At 48.3% G+C, this 20,079-nt stretch overlaps 2 protein-coding genes and 1 pseudogene across 2 annotated transcripts; 2 read left to right on the top strand and 1 right to left on the bottom strand.

Moving 5' to 3' along the window:
• Window positions 1-2,648: 2,648 nt before the first annotated feature.
• Window positions 2,649-5,734, bottom strand: LOC135371691 (uncharacterized). Its single transcript, XM_064605666.1, has 2 exons — window positions 5,071-5,734; window positions 2,649-4,805 (listed from the first exon to the last, which is right to left on the bottom strand). Exons 1-2 carry the CDS (start codon window positions 5,497-5,499, stop codon window positions 2,649-2,651), a joined length of 2,586 nt encoding a protein of 861 aa, XP_064461736.1. The 5' UTR covers window positions 5,500-5,734.
• A 7,460-nt stretch (window positions 5,735-13,194) lies between these two features.
• Window positions 13,195-14,339, top strand: LOC135371690 (uncharacterized; annotated as a pseudogene).
• Window positions 14,340-15,031: 692 nt separating this feature from the next.
• LOC135371689 (uncharacterized) lies at window positions 15,032-18,768 on the top strand. The gene is made up of 2 exons (XM_064605665.1): window positions 15,032-17,577; window positions 18,105-18,768. Exons 1-2 carry the CDS (start codon window positions 15,032-15,034, stop codon window positions 18,766-18,768), a joined length of 3,210 nt encoding a protein of 1,069 aa, XP_064461735.1.
• Window positions 18,769-20,079: the final 1,311 nt, after the last annotated feature.

The following is a 20,079-nucleotide window of genomic DNA, read 5'->3' as shown; positions in this document are numbered from 1 at the left end:
CGGTTCATAGTGTGAAAAAGGGCCTTATTTAGTAACAAGTCGGCTTAATGCTCCTGGACAGACGACAGTATATTTGTTGGCGGAATACTTTAGATTTGATTTGAGTATTTATGGAGACTCCATGTTACATTGTGCATATTACAAAATAAAAAAAATATTATTGTATGTTAGAGCTATCTATACCCGGACACCTCTATCCAGCAGTTTTTCTGTTGAAATCCGACACGTGCACCGACTGATGTGGATCAGTCGATGATATTCTCAAACTTGCCTGTAACCGTACATTTGCGTTGCAAAATGTCTGTCTTCCATGCATGGGCAGTTGAACAAGCCTCCTGCTAGCAAACGCTTGAAATCTGCATGTGACAATATAGCGCTGTACTGCCCTCACTCATCATAATTTCCATATTCAGTAATGTTATGTTAGTGCACAGAACAGCAAATAAAACCCTTCTCATAAGAAGTGGATTTCTAAGAGTATTATTTCGCGAACCATTGGATCACGCTGACGCTCTGGCTAAAACAGCCGTGGAAACCAGGCCGAAAGTCAAAGCTCCTCCAAGCAATTTCTGTTGCTCGAATTACAACATTTAGGCCCCTGTGTGGAGGCTACACCCTGACAATCAAACTGGAGACGGATCTGCACCAGCACTCTGTGGACAATGTAGCCTCTCCAGGTCCGAGACTTCCCTCCTTCTCCGCATCCGATCCCGCAATGCCTACACACGCCCACGTCTTCAAGCTCCGCCGTACACCGAGCCCTTGATGATCCCACTTTGAGGATTGGGCACGTGAGGAACGGAGGAACACGTTATAATGAACAACCAGCCACAACGCAATGACGCAGTCGAATGCAAGACGCAGGATTCAGCGAGCTGTGCAGACCACAGGCACATCTGAACCCCAGCTTGAGGAGATAGCCTATCCTCGTGGCAACCTGCACCGTCAGAAGTGCGTCCAAAGAGCTCTGCTGAACGTTTTCAAGATTGTCGACGCTCAATCCCTTATAAAAATGAAAATTGACTTTTAATGTATAATTGATTGATTTTTTATTTACTCTATTGACTTTCTGTATTCTTTGACTTCTGATTGAGAGTGGTCGATTAAAGTCAATTGACTTATGGTTGATAATATTTTGACAGCATTTCTGTTGACAAATGTCAGTAGACTGTAAATTGAATTTTATATGCATATTTATGTTCTTTTTCCACACTGTTCCATTTGGGACCCAATTAATTTGACACAAAATGTTTCCTATTAGGTTGCATTGGCTCATCTTTACCAGCACAGTTACCTTTATTTCTATTCATTCATGCAGAGAAAGAACAACAATTTCATGTCCTATTTTTAGCAACTCTTTCGTTGTGTTAATTTCTCAAACATGACATATAATAGGAACTGTCGTGTTTCAGTGAAAAGCATTAGCTGGATGAAAGCGTTTAAAGAATATTAAACCTAAGATGACATAGAGCATGCAAGGAAGACAAGAATTCTTCTTAATCTGTTAGCAGCAATCAAACCATCTTGACACGCAAGCAGACAAAGTAATATGATCAATAACACGGCATAACCAGATATTTTAATGTTAGTTATCTCTAGCAATAACCGTGCACTGACCATGACATGTAAGGCATCCATGCCGTGATACATTGCAGTTATAGTGTTCTGAAGACTGCACTGTCATCACCCAGCACAAAGCATCTTTTTTATAGAAAGATACAAAATGTTTTTGCAAGCATACAGGATTTGCTGAAGAACACAAAGCTTTGTTACGTGTGACATGGTATGTGCACATTTTTTACAAGAACCGTGCACTCATCATGACATGTAAGGCATGTGTGCTGTAATATATTGTGGTTATATTTTTGAAGACTGCACTGTCAAACATTTTTCATGGAAAGATGTAAACACTTTTTGCAAGAAAACAAGGTTTGCTAAAGAACAGAAAGTTTTGTTAAGGACATGGAATGTATACATTTAGCACAGCAGCAGTGCCACACCCACAAATGTCTGGTAGCAACAGAACAATGGAAAAGTCACTTATGTGTGCATAAAATATATGTAACAGTGTTATTTACAGTGTGAAATGAAGTGGCCCATTCTATGTAGCAAGATTTTTGAAGCTACAACTAAGCAAAGGACACCGGACAAATTTCCCTCCTCCTGAGAGTTCCCGGTATTTTACCCGGAAGCACTGATAGATGCGCACTGGTAATCCTCCCTACACTCAGTGAAAATACTGATACACTAATAATCATCAAAATGAGTACTGGCTCGCTGGATTTCTACCCGTCTTAATTCATAGAGGCTTTTACATGAATTAACCACTATTCTGCACTCCAAATGTGTGCGATAAATAGGAAGAACCCCAATGGATGGAAAATGAGTAGTAGTAGTCAATAATAACAGCTAAAGGAACAAAAATGCAAAATAATGTACACATGTTGAAACCAAAAACGTAGAAAAAACAACTCCTTAGTGCAAAATCAGAATTTTCTGTGGCATTGAATCAGTCAACTGTGCAACGACCGCAACACTTTTCCTATGTTCACTATAGCCTGTTCTTGTTCTTCACACATGATGAATGTGGGCATCTCAGCACTTGTGTTAACACATGAAAGAAATGAAAGAACAACCTCTATGAACACTCAAGCACGCAGTGTGGATGCAGCGTACAAAGATAGTTTCCCGTTGGACTGAAGCGCAAGACACTTCTTTGCTCCACTTGCTGAAATGCGCACAATATTATTTGTGGCTTCAACATGCACAAAACTCTTGTCCATTTGTGACAGATGCGCACCACAAAACACAGAGCTTTTCGCTTCATGTTGGACAACATCAAAGAACAAAGGTTTTGGGCAATTGCAACTTGTCGTTTCACAATCCGTGCAAATACTAGCAGCAAATATAGCTTTTATCCGCCCAAAGACACCTGCTGAGGATCGAACATATGAATTCGTCCTCTTTGACTTGTCAGAGGTGCTTACACAAAATGTTATACCTGCAACAGATATCTTCCTGTACAGCACACCCCCATCTGCACTTAGCGCTTTGCCATGGAATACTACGCCGACATCTAAAGATCCTGACTTCACCCTGAGCTTATACCCCTTCAGAAGTGTGTTCATGTGTGTGGCCACAGGATCGTGCAATGTTCGGGATGCAGAGTGTACGTGCCAAAGCTGTGGCATTCTTGAAAACAGGGAATATTTGAAAACTATTTGTGTCTGGATGTACCTTGTGCCATTAATGAGCTTTAGAAGCTGTCCATTGAGATTCTCGAAAGGGTATGCAGAATAGCTCCACAAGGGACCCCATTCCTTTACACAGTCCACAATGTGGGTAAGCATGTGGGAATTGTACGTCATATGTTCATGGCCATATAATTGTTCGTACTCGAAAAGAAATGAAGACATTTGTTCTTTGAGCATACTAAGTGAGTCTAGTGGTACACACTCCCCCACAAGAACATGCATGACTTTAACAAACTTCAGCCAGTTCATAAAATACTTCTTTCTCAAAATTCCCTTCAATACAATGGGTGAGTAGTAGAGAAGCCAATTGCGCCACTCTGAGGACTTCCAGTATTCTCGCTGGTGTAAGGAACGTGGCAGCCTTGACATCTCCCAGACTGGCTGAAGCCCTGTCAATAGAACATCTATGTCGTCTATCCTGTCCCCCAAGCTGTATGGATATGATTGTTTCTGCTTGAACCACATGCATGCTGTGTACTTTACAAAACCTGAACAAACAGCATGCATGTAGTCCACTACAAAGCTTACAGGAAATGTGAAGAAGGACAATAAAAAGAGTACGCTGGGACCCTTTACACCACGGCACGGTTCGCCAGACGCCTGGGCTCTTTGTGCATATTTCCTGAACGTCTTATCTGTTCGACACTTTGCAGGTGCAGCTTGATGAGGATACACGCGTGCAGAGCCTCTCCCCTTTTCCACAACAATCCCCTCGTGTTCGCACCATACACATCCAAATGCACCATTGAACTGTGTGGTGTTCGTGACGGCACAACGGGCGACGGTGTCCACACAGCAGGCACCAGGAAATACTCTACATGTATGTTCTCTACCGCTGGCATCCACCCAAGTCATTCCGTCAGATGACAGCATATTCATTTCCTTCTCAAAAGGACGCAGAAAACAGTTCATCTCAGGCTTTGATGAACCAAACCAGAGGCCACCTAGAATAATGTTGTCAAAGCGTTGTCTCTGTGGCAACTCGTTCACCATCAGTTGCAGTGGCCAAATGGAGAACTTTGATGATACGAACACTGGTACTCCATCCGTGTTCCAGGTCAGTGACAAGTCTCCATCCTCCAATGGTAGCGTATGGTATGCTTTGCTCTCTGTGATATCCTTCACATCAAGTGACATCCTACGGTCTGTAAACTTGAAGTTCAAGTCTGGTCGCTGAAGGAGATGTTGCAGCTGCTGTTTGATGTCGAGCATAACGAAGTATGAGCCAGTTTTCACGAGCGTATCTGTGCTATGTGATGTCTCGCAGTTTGTGCAGTAGCAGTCAGGTGTAGCGTGATTTATTTCTCCTATGTAGGAGTGACAGGAGGGGCAGTACATGTGAAGACATGTAGCACAACTAGATCCACAAAACTCCTTGAAGAATAAGTATTTTGAAACAGGAAAGTTTGTATCCTCCGGTAGGTGGGCTTCAATCACCTTGAGAAGGCTTTCTGTTGCCTCTTTCGTAGAGTGGTGTCGCAGACTGTGCCCCATTATTAGCAAAAGGCTTTCTGCTCGGCTAATTCTGCAGCCTGGATATAGTTTCTCACTCTGAAATCAGAAACAAAGATGTATATTACTTGTAAAGTTCCTGAAACAACTGTAATATGCATGAGGAAATAGCAGTTTGCAAAGGTTCCAGAGAAACCCCATGATGCTGCAAGTAATTAATTGGAAAACCACTCCACCAATCTATGTTCTTAATACTAGGCAATAGTACCTAATAACAATTTGATTTAACAATAACAGAAAATGCAACACTACCCCTTGATACTTAAAACACTAGCACAGTAGGAAGAAGAAATAAATTAATTACCAGCTCTTGACTTGAACCAGTCGTCCCAGTTTGTAGGTGCCGTTGCGGACTTCCTGGTTGCGTCGGGTCTTGTGCGGAAGGGTGCAACAGTGTACCTGCTTCACCTTCAGAAGCTGTATCATCACTCTGTTCCTCATCGCTTTCGCTACTTTCACATTCACTTATAACCGAACTACTCGTCATCGCTTGTGCTGGCGTATTTCGATCTTCATGAGAAGGCCCTTCATCCACATCAGAATCGTTCGTTTCGACATCATTCACGATTTTCGTTCCAGAACGAAGTAGCTCGGTGTCCCGTAAATCGCCGTCAGGTGGGGAATCGGAACTGGAAGAATCAAATCTTGCCCTCTTCCTGGCTCTGTGGCGACTTCGCGTCGGCATAGGGCAACTTGAATCCCACCGAAAACGACCGTACTCGCCTCGCAACATGCTTTAAGTCAATCCACCCTACTTTCAGTTCAGTCAGTACTTTCGTTACCCTAGCGCACGGCTACCCACGTTGCTCTGATACTTCCAGGCATTCGCTGAAGAGCACCACACAGTTCCCGTTGCATGTGCTAACTCACGAGGACTACATCTCCACTGTAGTGCTTCCAATGGCTCAAAAAACGAGAGAAATTCACACTAATACTGAACGTTCAGTGCTTGCACAAGAAAGAATGAATAGCGCATCACAACACAAAGCAAAATGTCAACAGAGATGGCGATGACGGTAGAGATGACGTTCGTATAATAAACAAATTGTACCAGAAGCATACACGAGCTTCTTGCTATGCGTTATCCCTCTGAACTTTGTAACTCAACAAATAGTGTGGATGGGATAAAAGCATACAGCGTCATGTGTTGTGCACGATGGGCTATACACACCAATACACACATCACACTTCTTTAGGGACGAAACCGAAACTAAAAATTGCGCAGTTCCACAAGACGATAAATAGCTAATAAGTTTGCAGACATGCTTTTATAGATTATGTGGTATATATGAATAGTTTTGCGCACCCGTAATTCATTATATAAGTGGTAAATTTTGCGATGAGGTAGTTTTAGTGAAATCGAAGCCCGGCTGTACCGATAACAAGAATATTGAAATAAAATATGTAAATGTAAGGCTCAAGATGACGAAGCCACAACTCACTGTATGGAATTTATTTATAGGTATTCTGATTAAATGTAGGTTATTCTCCGGAACTAGTGAAAATGAAGTGAACAAACGGTCTATAGCTAATCAGTTTGCAGACATGCTTTTATGCTACCTTATGCATTATGCGAAATTTTTCAATAGTTTTCCGTACCCGTAATTTATTATATAGGTGATAAATTTTGCGATGAGCTAATTTTAGTGAAATCGAAGCCTGGCTGTGCCGATAACAAGAATAATGAAATAAAATATGTAAATGTAAGGCTCAAGATGACAAAGCCACAACTCACTGTATGGAATTTATTTATAGGTATTCCGATTAATTAGGTTATTCTCCGGAACTAGTGAAAATGAAGTGAACAAACGGGGTGTAGCTAATAAGTTTGCAGACATACTTTTGTACTACTTTATGCATTATGCGGAATATTTCAATAGTTTTGCGCACCCGTAATTCATTATGTATGTGGTAAATTTTGCGATGACGTAATTTTAGTGAAATCGAAGCCTGGCTGTACCGATAACGAAAATATTGAAATAAAATATGTAAATGTAAGGCTCAAGATGGCGAAGCCATAACTCACTGTATGGAATTTATTTAGGTATTCCGATTAATTTTGTTCTCCTGAGCCAGTGAAAATGAAGTGAACAAATGAGGTATTTGCTTTATTTGAATATTCCTCGCGTATCTCAGCCTCGCGTTATTCAAATATAAAATACTTTTGTGCGGGCGTTAACGGACCTGAAATAGAGTGATAAATATTCAACGCCCGAAATTTATCGCCAATACGGCACTTAGTTTTTCTACACGGTATGACGTATGACTTAGTTTCTACACGGTAAAGCGTCCTTGTCACGATGTCTCCTATCCCCATTTCTGGCCCCCGACCGTGACCTTCAACAAAAGGGTTTGTCTGCTGCCCACAGTGGCGCAAAAGTAGGTCGCACCGGTGGGGACGAACCACGTGATCTCAACTTCGTGGTACTTAGCCATTGCAGTTACTCGATTCACTTGTCTAACGCTGTAATAAGGGAGTACAGCCGATTCCCGTTCAAGTGACGACTCCCTTCATACGTGCTAAGGATGTCTCATATTTTGGTGAAGTGGGCGATAGAAGAAAAATGGGATGTCTACTCTATTCGCGCAATTAAGGACGGCAGTGTGGCCGCAAGGCTATCCACAGATCCGACATTCCTGGACCTCCTACATGGGAAAGCATTACCAATACAGTGGGAAGACGGCAAAGAAGATGGAGGGTTCTTTGTGGCTGTGGGTAAGTTTCATTGCACACAGATTTCTTGCAAGTATAGCAGCGTTTATTCTGGATTAATTTACATTTGTAACATAGGTTCTGAAAAAGCCATGGAAAAGAAAAGGAACACCATCGTTCACAAGCACATGGAGCTGGGTTCAGTTGAATCGGTAAGGAAGTTGCTTTACTCCATCATTGTGTATGGTAGCCGCATTGCGGATGATCCAAACTGATTGATATAACCGGATGCAGCAGTCTCACTTAAAAAGCTTCGTGTCAATCTCAGTTTCCCAACAAAGGGCCACCGCCATTACATATCATCATGGCTAATGAGGGGAATAGTAATTGCTGCCATGTTTCGCCTTGCCAGTTCAGTATTTCTGGTATGTATTCTAATTCAGTCATGTTTGATACCTCATAGATATCCCAATGTTGCGAGCATCGGAGGGAGCTGAAAAGACTGCAAAAGCGCGTGAAGCGGCAAGATGCCGCGATAGGGCAGCTCGAAAAGGAGCTCACAGAATCTCGTTCTTTGTTAGGTGGGTTCTAGCAAAACTTCAGACGAGAAGGTTACGGCACATAAGACGCCGTGCACGATGAACAGAACAGTCGTGCGCTTGGCACTTAGACAGGTTCTATTTCTTTTTTCGTTTTCATATTTTTTGCAGTAATTTTGCATTACCTTGCAGATGCTGGTCGTATGGCGAAAGATCTTCGCAAGCTCCTGTCAAAGGGAACATGCCCAGCGGCTCCACAAGAAGAACAGGTAATTAGCACAGGTTATTCCATATTCTGCTCTGCCATATTGTGACTTACGTCAGATGGGTCAGTACTTCGCCTTTTTGTCAGTCTAAGCTATATGGTCTGCAATAGCCTTTTTATGTTGGCACACTCTTGATTTTTATTTCATTTTCCCTCGTGTCCTTACTCTACTGTATCCCGTTTCTAAAGTATTGGTTTTCCCTTCATCACTGTATACTGGTTCTTAGCCGTCGCCTCCAACCCAATAGTTTTGTGCAACGTTTGGGGTGTAGCTTATTGGTGTTTCTGCTGATCCCTTGACGTGACATAATTGGCAAGACACGCACAAGTCGGTGATATATTATTTTGTTTTGTTCAGGTCAACATCGGCGGTGGTGTGTTGGTGGAGACCAGCACGCTAGCGCGCCTCGGAGTTCACCACAACGGGAACCCGCGTCGGTTTGCCAGAGACCTATTAAGGACAGTTTTCAGCGAGGATGAGCTGCGGGGCAGGTCCTTAACTGGGCGAAAAAGCAACGCCCATGTTGGAAGGGAGGCAAAGGAGGCCCTGGACCCCCTCAAACTGAATGCTGTAATTGGTACGGCGCCCATTCTCCTTCTGTCTCTTTTGATTTTAGAACAATAATACCCAGGGTACAGTATACAACTTAATCAAAGTTTTCTGCAGCGGCATAATATTGTTTCGTCTCTGTATTCCTTTCTAGGCTACACCTGCGCCAAGTTCCAGGTGCCGCCAAGTGCCATTAAAAACAGCCTCAGTAACATGCTGATTAAGAAATACCAATAATGTACATCTGGTGTGTATTTATTCAATAAAAGCTTCCTTCTTAGTTTTATGCGTTCTGCCAGTTATATGATGCAGGAGGGGGTATAGTGATACGATGGAAATAATGCCTTCTCATAGGCAGAAGGTCGAACATCAACCTGCTATGGGCAATAGCCGACCAATAAAACCAACACTGTCAGCAATGAAAAGTCATATGCGAGGCGATAAAAGTCAATCTTCTGAGGTCAATAGAAAGCACAGCCTTCCACGGAAACCAGTGAAAAATCCACAAAAAGGAAGTCAAAAGTCAATCTACTGAGGTCAATAGCCGGTCAATTAAAAAGCACCGGCCAAATTCCAATAGAAATTTAGTGAAAAGTCAATCATTGCTCAATTGACTCTCGATTGACCCCTCACCGTCCATGATTGACTGTAGTCAATTGAATTTCAATTGACTGCACATATATATTTTTGTAAGGGAAGGGCAGCTATAACATCATACTGCTTACCAGCAAATAAGTTAACGGCCCTCCCCTTCCTCTCACTTCCCTCTTCCCCAAGCAACGTGCCGCCACTCTAAGCAGGCAGAGCGCCCGTCTACCCAACGTTACCCCAGCGTGCGTGATTCAGGCTGGTTTTTGCATCAAAATCGGGTTTTGGACTGATGGCAGCGCATGGGACGTTCTTGGTGTCATTACAGCTGAAAAGTATTCGTTTCCTTACCAATTTCACCTACTTGACACGTACTGTGGAGATCCAGGCACTTTTCTGCTTGTGCAGCGGCAAACTCGTGAACCAACGCACATGTTTGTCCTATGAGACATTGGTGTTTTGAGGCTGGAACACATAGAAAGGAGAAATACATACAAAGCCTCAAAGTGCCTAAGAAATTAGTGATGAAAGATGGAAGTCACTGAAAAGGTTAGCCAGCTGGAGGACTCGAACTCACATCGTCTGGATTACCGGTCCAGGGCTCTACCAATTGAGCTAAGCTAACACACCTCCCCAGCGACTTCCAAGGGCGCGTCATCTGAAGGGACAAACCAACCACTCTCTCACTCATACCCCCCCCCTTTCACTCTTACATTTTTCTCACTCATACACACATTCATACGACGGGATCGACGCAAGCGGCATCTGTTGAACATGAGAAGTTGATGTTCTGAGGCTGGAACACATAGAAAGGACAAATACATACAAAGCCTCACACACACACATCTCGTGATGCTAGTATGAAATGCGAAAAATACGACCATGATGGCAGCCCCTGTCGTTCTTGTCATCCTCATACCTGTGAATGACAAGGAATCTCTTGTAAATTAGAAACAGAACATTATCCCGACGAAATCATTCACGCCATAGAAGAAAACGCACACGGAAGAAAACGGAAGTCTCACTGTCAGGGGCGGATCCAGACCCTCGGTTTGGGGGGGGGGGTTCTTTATCGAAGCGTGTAGTGCGGGAGGAGACAGAAGGACATTCAATGTACAAGGGGTGTTCAAGTCAAACCGGGGCTTTTCATTTTTCGCAAAAGTAAGATGAACTTACTGGCGAGAAATTAGTTTCATTTTTCAACGTAATCTCCAGCTGCACTAGTGCACTTGTCCCAGCGTTTCACGAGAGCTTGGATGCCAGCAGCGTAAAAATCCTTACCGGCGCGTAGCAGCCATGATCGGACCGCATTCTTGACTTCGTCGTCGCAGCTGAAGTGGCGGCCCCTAAGGAACGCCGTCAGTGGCCCGAAGAGATGGAAATCGCTGGGGGCGAGGTCTGGACTGTAAGGGGGATGTGGCAGCAACTCCCAGCCAAGTTCCTGTAAAGTGCGTGTCGTGAGATGCGCGGTATGCGGGCGTGCATTGTCCTCTAGGAGGAGGACTCCTTTGGTGATGAGGCCCGGCCGCTTTTGCTTCATCGCCTTATGCACATCCCTGAGAACCTGCAGTAATATGCACTACTGATGGTGGTACCACTGGGCAGAAAATCAACATGAACAACGCCAGCCTTGTCCCAGAAAACCGTGGCCATTACATTACCCGCAGACGGGGTGCTTCGAAACTTCTTGGGAGCTGGCGAGCCCGGATGCTTCCACTGTTTTGATGCGCGTTTAGACTCAGGAGTGAAATGGTGCACCCACGTTTCATCGCACGTGATGATCCGATCAAGGAACGGCTGTCCTTCAGTGTCGAAACGATACCTCAGCTCTTGGGAGATTTCCAGTCTTCTCTGCCGGTCAAGCACGGAGGGCTGCCTCGGGACCCAACGGGCACTAACTTTCCGAAACTGGAGTGTTCATGAATGATAGTGTTCAACGTTCCCACAGAAAGGTCCGTCTTTCGAGCCAGTTCGAGACATGTTATCCGTCGGTCCTTGAGGATCAGGCGCTCCACAAGTTGGATGTTCTCAGGAGCTCTGACACTGGGCTCTTAGCCGCCCCGGCCGGGATCGTCCTGCACTGATGTACGGCCGTCTCGGAACCGTTTGCACCACTCAAACGCTTTGCTGCGGCTAAGTGTATCGTGGCCATACTGAGCCTGAAGTCTTGTGAGAATTTCAGATGACTTTACGCCTTCATTCACGAGAAACTTCATGACAATTCGTTGTTCGATGTGCGCGCTCACCTCGTTGTCGGCCATCTTGTCCAGCACGTGCCTTCTGTTTTGCACAAACTTCGTACCACCACGTGGTGAACGCGGATGCCTGTCGCGTGTGAAAATGACGAAAAAGAAGTAGCGCGAGCCATTTGTACACTCAGGAGACAGGAAGTCCCGGTTTGACTTGAACACCCCTCGTATTAACTGACGTTTGGAGTGGGGGGATCATCCCCCCCCCCCGGATCCGCCACTGCTCCCTGTTGTGGTAGCTACCGTTCCCGCTGCCAAGAACTTCCACAAAGTCACATGCCTAGGGAGCAGGGGCGGGCAGATGCTCGACTCGCCCTGAGCGGTGCCAGGCCTTCGACGGACGTCGAAGCTACGTCCGTACAACCCTACGAATCAAGGGAAACATATGCGTTCCGGACGTCCCGCGAGGGCGGATGGTGGATGCATAATTCACGTGTTCTGGACATATACTTTCCCTCTAGATTGCTTGTGCATTTTTGAATATATTCGTTGTTTTAAAACTACAATTCCTCCCAATGGTATGCTGATTGTTATTGAAGAAACATCATCTTCGCAGCCACAAAGAACCAGGCCGGGTCAAAACAGAGTAATCTTCGGTGATGATCGACCTTCCAAGAGAGAGAGGCATACCAGCTCAAAAACGCTGCTCGAGACAATACAACTCTTCCTTGCAATATGCGCCTACACATCTGCAGCTAGAAACGAGCTCATCGATAGACATCAGTGTGTACACTGCAATGCATTTTATTTTCATACGCATCAAAAATTGTCAGAGTGTGAAGCAAGGAAACACCATACTGTGCAGAATGAAAGAAGCACTTGATTTAGAGTTACCAAAGGTCAGTAACAGAACAGCATATCACAAAGGTGGGCATTCTATCATTCATCATATTGAAGCTTAACGTGAGAACCTTGTATGAAAATGCAGTATGCAACTCGAAATGTGTTCAACATTAATGCACATCTCACAAAACCTGAGTTTAAAACCTTCTGCTAAGAAAAAGTACAATGAGAAAGCATTCAGAAAAGGTACAGCGGTAGCGTACACAGAGTTACAAAGTAGCGCAAATCTTATACTATCACAATCAGAGTCCAAAGCTGTGGTGACGCGGTCGCGAGGAGGGGGCGGCCCTTTGTCTGAGGCCCCCCAACCTCCTCAGCTGCCCTCGGGGCAGGTTTTCTTCCACTGACCAAGATCGCCGCACGTGCCGTTCTGTCGCTCGGATTGAGGTCAGTGGGAGGTGAGGCGGGAGGGAGCGACGGGGAAAAGGGGACATTTCGGGACCGGAGCAGCGCAGGAGGAAGACCTGTTCGAGACGAATAAATGATGTAAGTTGCATTCCAGTCTGGTGTCGGAGTCATTCTTGATTGGCGATAGGGAACGTACTGGTTACTTAGACTACAACCCGGTGGGGAAGGCTACTTGCAGGAGCAAATCCCACATCTGGCGCCCAACGTAGGCCTACGTTCCTTTGTCGTCAATTGAGAGTGGTTCTGAGCGCTCTACATTTTGGGGGCCCTGCTAGGATTTTGGGGGAACACGGGTGTTAGGCGCCTCGTGGCATGGTAGTGCATACGCGATCCATGGAAAATCAGTCCGGGTCAGCAACAAACGGGGACACTATTAACCCCGGCGAGGCAGGAGCACGTGGCGGCAACGGCGATGCCGGAACCAACACGGGGGCAGGTGTGCTTCCACCTCTCCCCACTCCACAAGCGGTTGATACCGCTAGCTTATTGCTGCAAGTGACAAATATTGTCGCTTCATTGACCCAGCAGTTGAATGCGGCGCAGACTAGCCCGCATTCTACTTTTCCCCCACGGCTCCACCCGAGTATGACAATTCCGACGTACTCGGGGTACTCTGATAGAAAGTCGGTAGCCGACTTCCTATTGGAGATGGAGACCTATCAGGTTGCATCTAGAGCGTCCGACGAGGTAGTGCTAGGGCAGGTCTTGCCCGTAGCTCTAGTGGGGACGCCGCTCGATGGCGAAGGCTGCAGAAGCCTTTCACCTCGATGGCGGACTTCCGGCAGCGTTTTAGGGAGGAATTTTTGCCACCCGACTACGCAATGCGTGTGCGCGAAGAGTTAGCTTTTCGCACACAGCACGCCGACGAGAGTCTCATTGAATTTGTGCGCGCAATTCAGGAGCTCTACGATAGGGCCGACCCGACGGCCACAGATCAGGATAAGGTTTCGCGTGTTATACGGCAGAGCCATCCTAGCTTCCGTCCGTATCTACGGGGGCGAAATTTCGAGAATCTTGATGCGCTTGCACGAGAGGCTCGTGTGATTCAGGCTGATTTATTGTCTGAATTGCGGTACCAACCTCCACCGCGCCCGGAACTATCAGTTGAGCCGGGTTGCGCTTGGGCGGGCGTGAAGGACTCCGTTCCACGGGGAAGGGAAGCGACGTCCTTGGTTGCGGACGCGGGAAGCCGGTCGGACGTCATCGTCCCGCCGCGCTCCCTGGATCCTTTCTCCTTTGAACAGAGGCGCCGTGCGGGGTTTGGCGAAAACTCACGCGGCGGTCCGAGGAGTGGAACATCCACTGCTCGGAGGGTTCAGGATAGGCAGAACCAGGTAGAGAGGGACCCCAGTAGCAGAATGCCACAGGCGGACCGCGGGCGGGCGCAGCCCAGATGCTATGGCTGTAATCAACCAGGGCATTACAAGCGTGACTGTCCTGTGCGTCGGGGAAATTTCCGCTCGGCGCAGGGAAACTAGTAACGCCGGCGGCGGCAGTTGGGATTAGCCCTAATCCGTCGTCGGCAGTCAGAGAGAGCTCGGGGCGTGTGTTTCATACCTCGCCGCAGTCTTGTGCCGAGGATGGATCAGTTTTCGCCCCAATAGCTTGTAGAGTTCAGGAGTCTGCTCCTGTGTTCGGTCCGTACATAGGCGTAACAATAGCTGGGAAAGAGTACATTGGCCTGGTGGATACCGGTGCCACGCTCTCGCTAATCGGAGACGCCGTGCACGCGCACTGTCGTGAACGAAATGTCCGCGTCAGGAAGGTTGATATCCCATTGCGGTTAGCATCGGGAATGTCCAGTGCTACAGGCGCAGTGAGACTTACAATGCGCTTTAACGGGGGACGGTGCAGACAACGGTTCATTTACCTGTCAGGGCTGTCAATCCCAGTTATTTTGGGACGAGATTTCATTGTCCGAGAGGGATTGATTCTCGATTTAAAGGCAAACGGATATCGGTGTGGGGGACCGCTAAGCCCACTGATTCCTTTCGCTTCTCCTTCACCGACTGGCCGTTTAACCAGTCGTGTGGATACCCACTCGCCAGAAACTAAGCTTGTGCAAACTGTGGGGGAAATCCCACAGGATATCGAGCGGGTGGTAGCGTCTTTCGGGGGCAGAGGAGTTGAGCGCGCCAGGCTTTTGGACGCTTTGCTACCCTTTTCCGAAATGTTTACGGAACACCCAGGAACAACCGATGTTCTAGAACATCGGATTGATACTGGTACTGCGAGGCCCTGGCGGTGTAACCCCAGGACCCTCAGCGCGCGTAAGAGGGATCTCCTTGACGCGGCGCTGGATGAGATGATTGCGACAGGCGCGGTTAGGCGGTCGCAGAGCCCCTGGGCTTTCCCGGTGGTGCTGGCACCTAAAAAAGATAGGACGGCAAGGCTGTGTGTGGATTATCGCCAGTTAAACGCCGTGACGGTCAGAGATGCTTATCCTTTTCCGTCCATCGAGTCGATCATGTACGCGTTGGGGAATGCCAGCGTGTTCACGATTTTGGACTGTAGCAGGGGCTTTCTGCAGATTCCTGTAGGGGAGGAGGATATCCAAAAGACGGCATTCACGTGTCACAGAGGCTTGTTTGAATTTACGAGACTCCCTTTTGGATTGTCCAACTCGCCCGCTAGTTTCCAGAGGCTAATGGACGTCGTGCTGGATGACGCGAAGTTCAATTATGCCATGGCTTACATGGACGACGTAGTGGTATTTTCTAAGTCGTTCGATGAGCATCTCGTTCACTTGGGCAATGTGCTAAGTCGGATGAGGGACGCGGGGTTGACCATTAATCCCGGCAAAGTTCAGCTTGCATCCCCCAAGGTGGATCTCCTTGGTTTTGTAGTTGATCTTGGTACGCTAAGTCCGAATGAGGATAAATTGAGGGCCATACTCGAGTATCCTCGTCCGCATGACGTCAAGAGCCTTCAGAGGTTCCTAGGAATGGTTGGCTTCTATCGCCAGTTCATCCCGCATTGCGCGTCCTTAGCAAAACCACTGTACGAGCTACTGCGGAAGAATTCCCAGTGGGCTTGGGGGCCTAGGCAGGAGGAGGCGTTTCGCTCCTTATCACAAGCTATAGCGGATACAGCTAAATTGTGGTTGCCAGATCTTAACAAGCCGTTCGTTATGCAAACTGATGCAAGCGATTACGGGCTTGGTGCAGTGTTGCTACAGGAACACGACGGTGGTCTATGCCCGGTCGGGTTCGCTAGTCGCACACTGTCGCCGGCGGAGATGAACTATTCCGTTACGGAGAAGGGGTGCTTGGCGGTAATGTTTGGCTTGAAAAAGTTCGACATGTATTTGGATGGGACAACTTTTACCATTCAGACCGACCACCAAGCACTCTCTTGGCTGCAGCGGTTGAAGAAACCGTCAGGCAGATTAGCACGCTGGGCGTTAGCACTTCAGGGCTATTCCTACCATGTAGAATACCTGAAAGGAAACGCGAACAAAGTGGCAGACGCTTTGTCCCGTGCGCCACTGGGTTACAGCTGTGAATTACAGCAGGAACCTCAGTGTCAGGGCAGGTCATCGACCGGTTGTGTGGGTGACTTGGACCTGGTTAGAGCCGCTAGACGCGGGAGGTCCTCTCTCCCAGCGGAAGAGAGAGGAGGGGAGATTGGGTGCGCGTGCGATTACGCTAATCTCCCGGAAGGCGTGGAACGGCAGACCGAGGAAGGGGATCTCGTGGCCGCGATTGGTTTGAATCGGGCAGGTAACTCCTTGTCTTGTGGCACGATCGTAAGCAGGGAAGAGCTCTTAGAGGCACAGAAGTCGGACGGTTTATGTCAGCGGGTGTCAGAAAAGCTGGCGGATAATAGCGCAGCTGACACCGGTAACGCTGGCAGGGATGACGACGGGTGCCTCGACTCATATCTCTTGAGTGAGGACGGGCTTTTGCTGCGATATGTGCCCGGGTTAGACGAGGAGGACGAGAGTGTTTCCCCCTTCAAGGTCGTAGTTCCCAGGAAATTGCGAAGGGTGTTTATGCGTTATTTCCATGACTCAGCCCTTGCGGGTCACGGCAGTGGCAGCAAGACTTTTCATAAGTTATGCCGCGTCGCGACCTGGCCGGGGATGAGGCAGGATGTTATGCGCTTTACCCGGAGCTGCCTCGTGTGCCAGAAGGCAAAACCAAGGGGTGGTAAACCCCCAGGGTTCATGCAGCCAGTAGTCAGTAGCTACCCCTGGCACATAGTAGCGTGTGACGTAATGGGTCCATTTCCCAGAAGTCCACGGGGGAATCAGTACCTGTTGGTGGTTACTGACCACTTTTCCAAGTGGGTGGAGTTATTCCCGCTTAGGAAGCTGGTGTCGGAGCGGATATGGGACCGGCTGATGGAGACTTTTTCCCGGTTCGGTTTTCCGGCACAGTTGATCACTGACAACGCCAGTTATTTCACTGGCCGAGTCTTTGTCGACTCTTGTGCTGCACTGGGTATTCAGCACAAGAGAACGACGCCGTATCATCCCCAGGCGAACATTACTGAAAGAGTGAATCGCAACCTTAAGCATATGTTGGTAGCTCTAACCGACAGGCACAAGGATTGGGATGTGCGTCTTACTGAGTTGGGATTTGCAACCAGGACGACAGTAAACAGGTCAACGGGGTTTTCCCCGGCATACCTTAACTTTGGGAAGGAGGTTGCTTTCCCATTGGAGAACGGACTGAGACAGTGCACGGAGCCGATTGCTCGGAATCTGTCGAGGTACGCGAGCGAGTTGCGTAGTCGGCTCTCGGGTGCGGTGAATTACGCAAGGGAGAGCCTGGACTCCGCCCGCTCGGAACAAGCGCGTCAGTACGATAAGGGGCACCGTCCTCTGTCATATGAAGTAGGGGATTTGGTCTTGAAGCGCACACACCCGCTCAGCAACGCTGCTGTAGGTTTCACAGCGTCACTGGCACAGCGCTGGGAGGGACCTTTTCGGGTGATTACCCGATTATCCCGCTTGTCGTACCGTCTCAGTCGTGTGGACACGGCGGAGGAGGCTGGTCCCGTTCACGTCGGCGATTTGAAACGCTATCATGAGCGCGACCAGGAGGATGATGCTACGGGCGTAGCTATTTGCCCTCCGGCTCACCCTCGTGATAACTTGGGTAGTTATAACCTGAGACAACGCGGTAGGCCGGTATGTCCTACCCGCGGCGGGGCACGGACTGCGGAGCAGCGTTCTCGCGCGCACAGTTTGCGCACGCGATAACATTTCGTGTTTCCGCACTTCCTTCTCTTTCCAGGGCACCTAAGAAGACCTCTGGTCCCTCAAAGCAAGACGGCGGCCACTCGAAGCCGAAGGGCAAGCGTGTGGAAGCGCCCCCCGGAAGGAGCGTGGCGAGACCTGTTGCCCAGGCCACCCCGACGCGGCACTCCGTCGCCACCTGGACAGCCCTCGTCGGGGACGAGACGGCTTGCTTCGTCTCGTCGCGACGGTGGCGCGACCAGCCGAGACCACTGCGCGGGGCCGACCCTGGGTCCGTGGCTGCCACCTTCCGCGGCCGCCTCCTGTCGGACAGGCACCCCTCGGAGCCTCCAGCAACCTACACCGAGGAGGAGGCAGACCGCCTGTGCCGATCGTGTGGCGGCCTCGTCGTCCACCTGGCCACCCACGTTCAGGGCGAGCGACACCGCGCCGCCGAGGCTTCCAGGGCGGCACCGTCAGCGGAGCCGGCCCCCCCAGCTGCCCCCCTGCCGGCAGCACTGCCGAACCCGGAGGACGCCATCGCAGCTGCAGTGCGGGTGCTACAGGCGTTTCGGCCGGGGCTCCTGTGCCCAGTGGACCGCCCTCCCCTCTCTGCCGCCGCCAGCAGCACGGTGCCCCCCGTCTCCAAGGCCCAGGACCCCCCCGGATTTGAGCAGGAGCTCATGGACTTTTTGGGGGAACCCCCCGCGTCGAGGCCTTAGGTGGGGGGGAGTGTGGTGACGCGGTCGCGAGGAGGGGGCGGCCCTTTGTCTGAGGCCCCCCAACCTCCTCAGCTGCCCTCGGGGCAGGTTTTCTTCCACTGACCAAGATCGCCGCACGTGCCGTTCTGTCGCTCGGATTGAGGTCAGTGGGAGGTGAGGCGGGAGGGAGCGACGGGGAAAAGGGGACATTTCGGGACCGGAGCAGCGCAGGAGGAAGACCTGTTCGAGACGAATAAATGATGTAAGTTGCATTCCAGTCTGGTGTCGGAGTCATTCTTGATTGGCGATAGGGAACGTACTGGTTACTTAGACTACAACCCGGTGGGGAAGGCTACTTGCAGGAGCAAATCCCACAAAGCATAAAAGCAATAGGATCCAGCACTGCGAAGAGCATCAGCAAGCAACGGTTTGCTGTTCACCACCGGTTTCACCACCGGTCCGGTTAAAATGTGGTTTTAAAAAGTCTCACGAAACCTGAGTTTGAGAACTCCTTCTATCAAACAGACTAGCACGGTAGTGGTAGCCTACAAAAAGTTAAAAGAATTACGAGACATATGTGGTTATTAGAATGTAAGAAGAGCAAACATGTAAAGATAAAAATGAAGAGGCCTGGAAAAACATACATTTTGCAACACAACACATGTCACCAGTTTTTCTGACAGCTGGATCACATGTTGAAGATACCTTGCATATGGTCACCTGCCTTCTTGGCTCGGAGGTGTACGTCTTATTTGTCTCTCATCAGGCTCTGCTGTCTTGTTCAGAATCTTCCTACAAGAAAAGTTACAGCCATATTATTGATGCACATATAGGCATATGTTGGTATATCAACTAAATTAAATGTGTGGAAGTTAGGTTGTCAAATAAAGCTGCAAGACTTTTCAAGAAGCAAATAAACTACAAAATATTACCAACCAAATTGTGGCAAACGGAACACCAAAAACTGTTTTTATGCCTTCTGAGAGCAAATCTTCAGCTCCGTAGCATTTTGGGACACTGTATATCTTGCGCTACGCTTATTGTACAACACTGTCAATGCTAGATACCAGGAAAAAAAATACATAGACTTCCAAGAATTTAAAGGGCTGCATAACACAGGAAACATTTCAGAGCTTTTTCACGAATTCCATGAGTCGGGGAACTATTCGGAACGGGGAACATGAGTCGGTTCATGTTTCTGGTGGTCTTGACTGAAAACAAAGCTGGAGAGGACACGTCCCCACCAAGCACTGCTGTTCGACAACTTAAGTGTTATTTTGTATTGCTCAAATGGGTTGTGGTGCTCAAGGTGTTTGCTGTGTCACCTACACA

Source organism: Ornithodoros turicata, unplaced genomic scaffold (genome assembly GCF_037126465.1).
Source record: "Ornithodoros turicata isolate Travis unplaced genomic scaffold, ASM3712646v1 Chromosome12, whole genome shotgun sequence".
NCBI classification, from domain to species: domain Eukaryota; kingdom Metazoa; phylum Arthropoda; class Arachnida; order Ixodida; family Argasidae; genus Ornithodoros; species Ornithodoros turicata.
The sequence above is the reverse complement of the archived record's forward strand: the minus strand, read 5'-3'. Positions and strand labels throughout refer to the sequence as shown.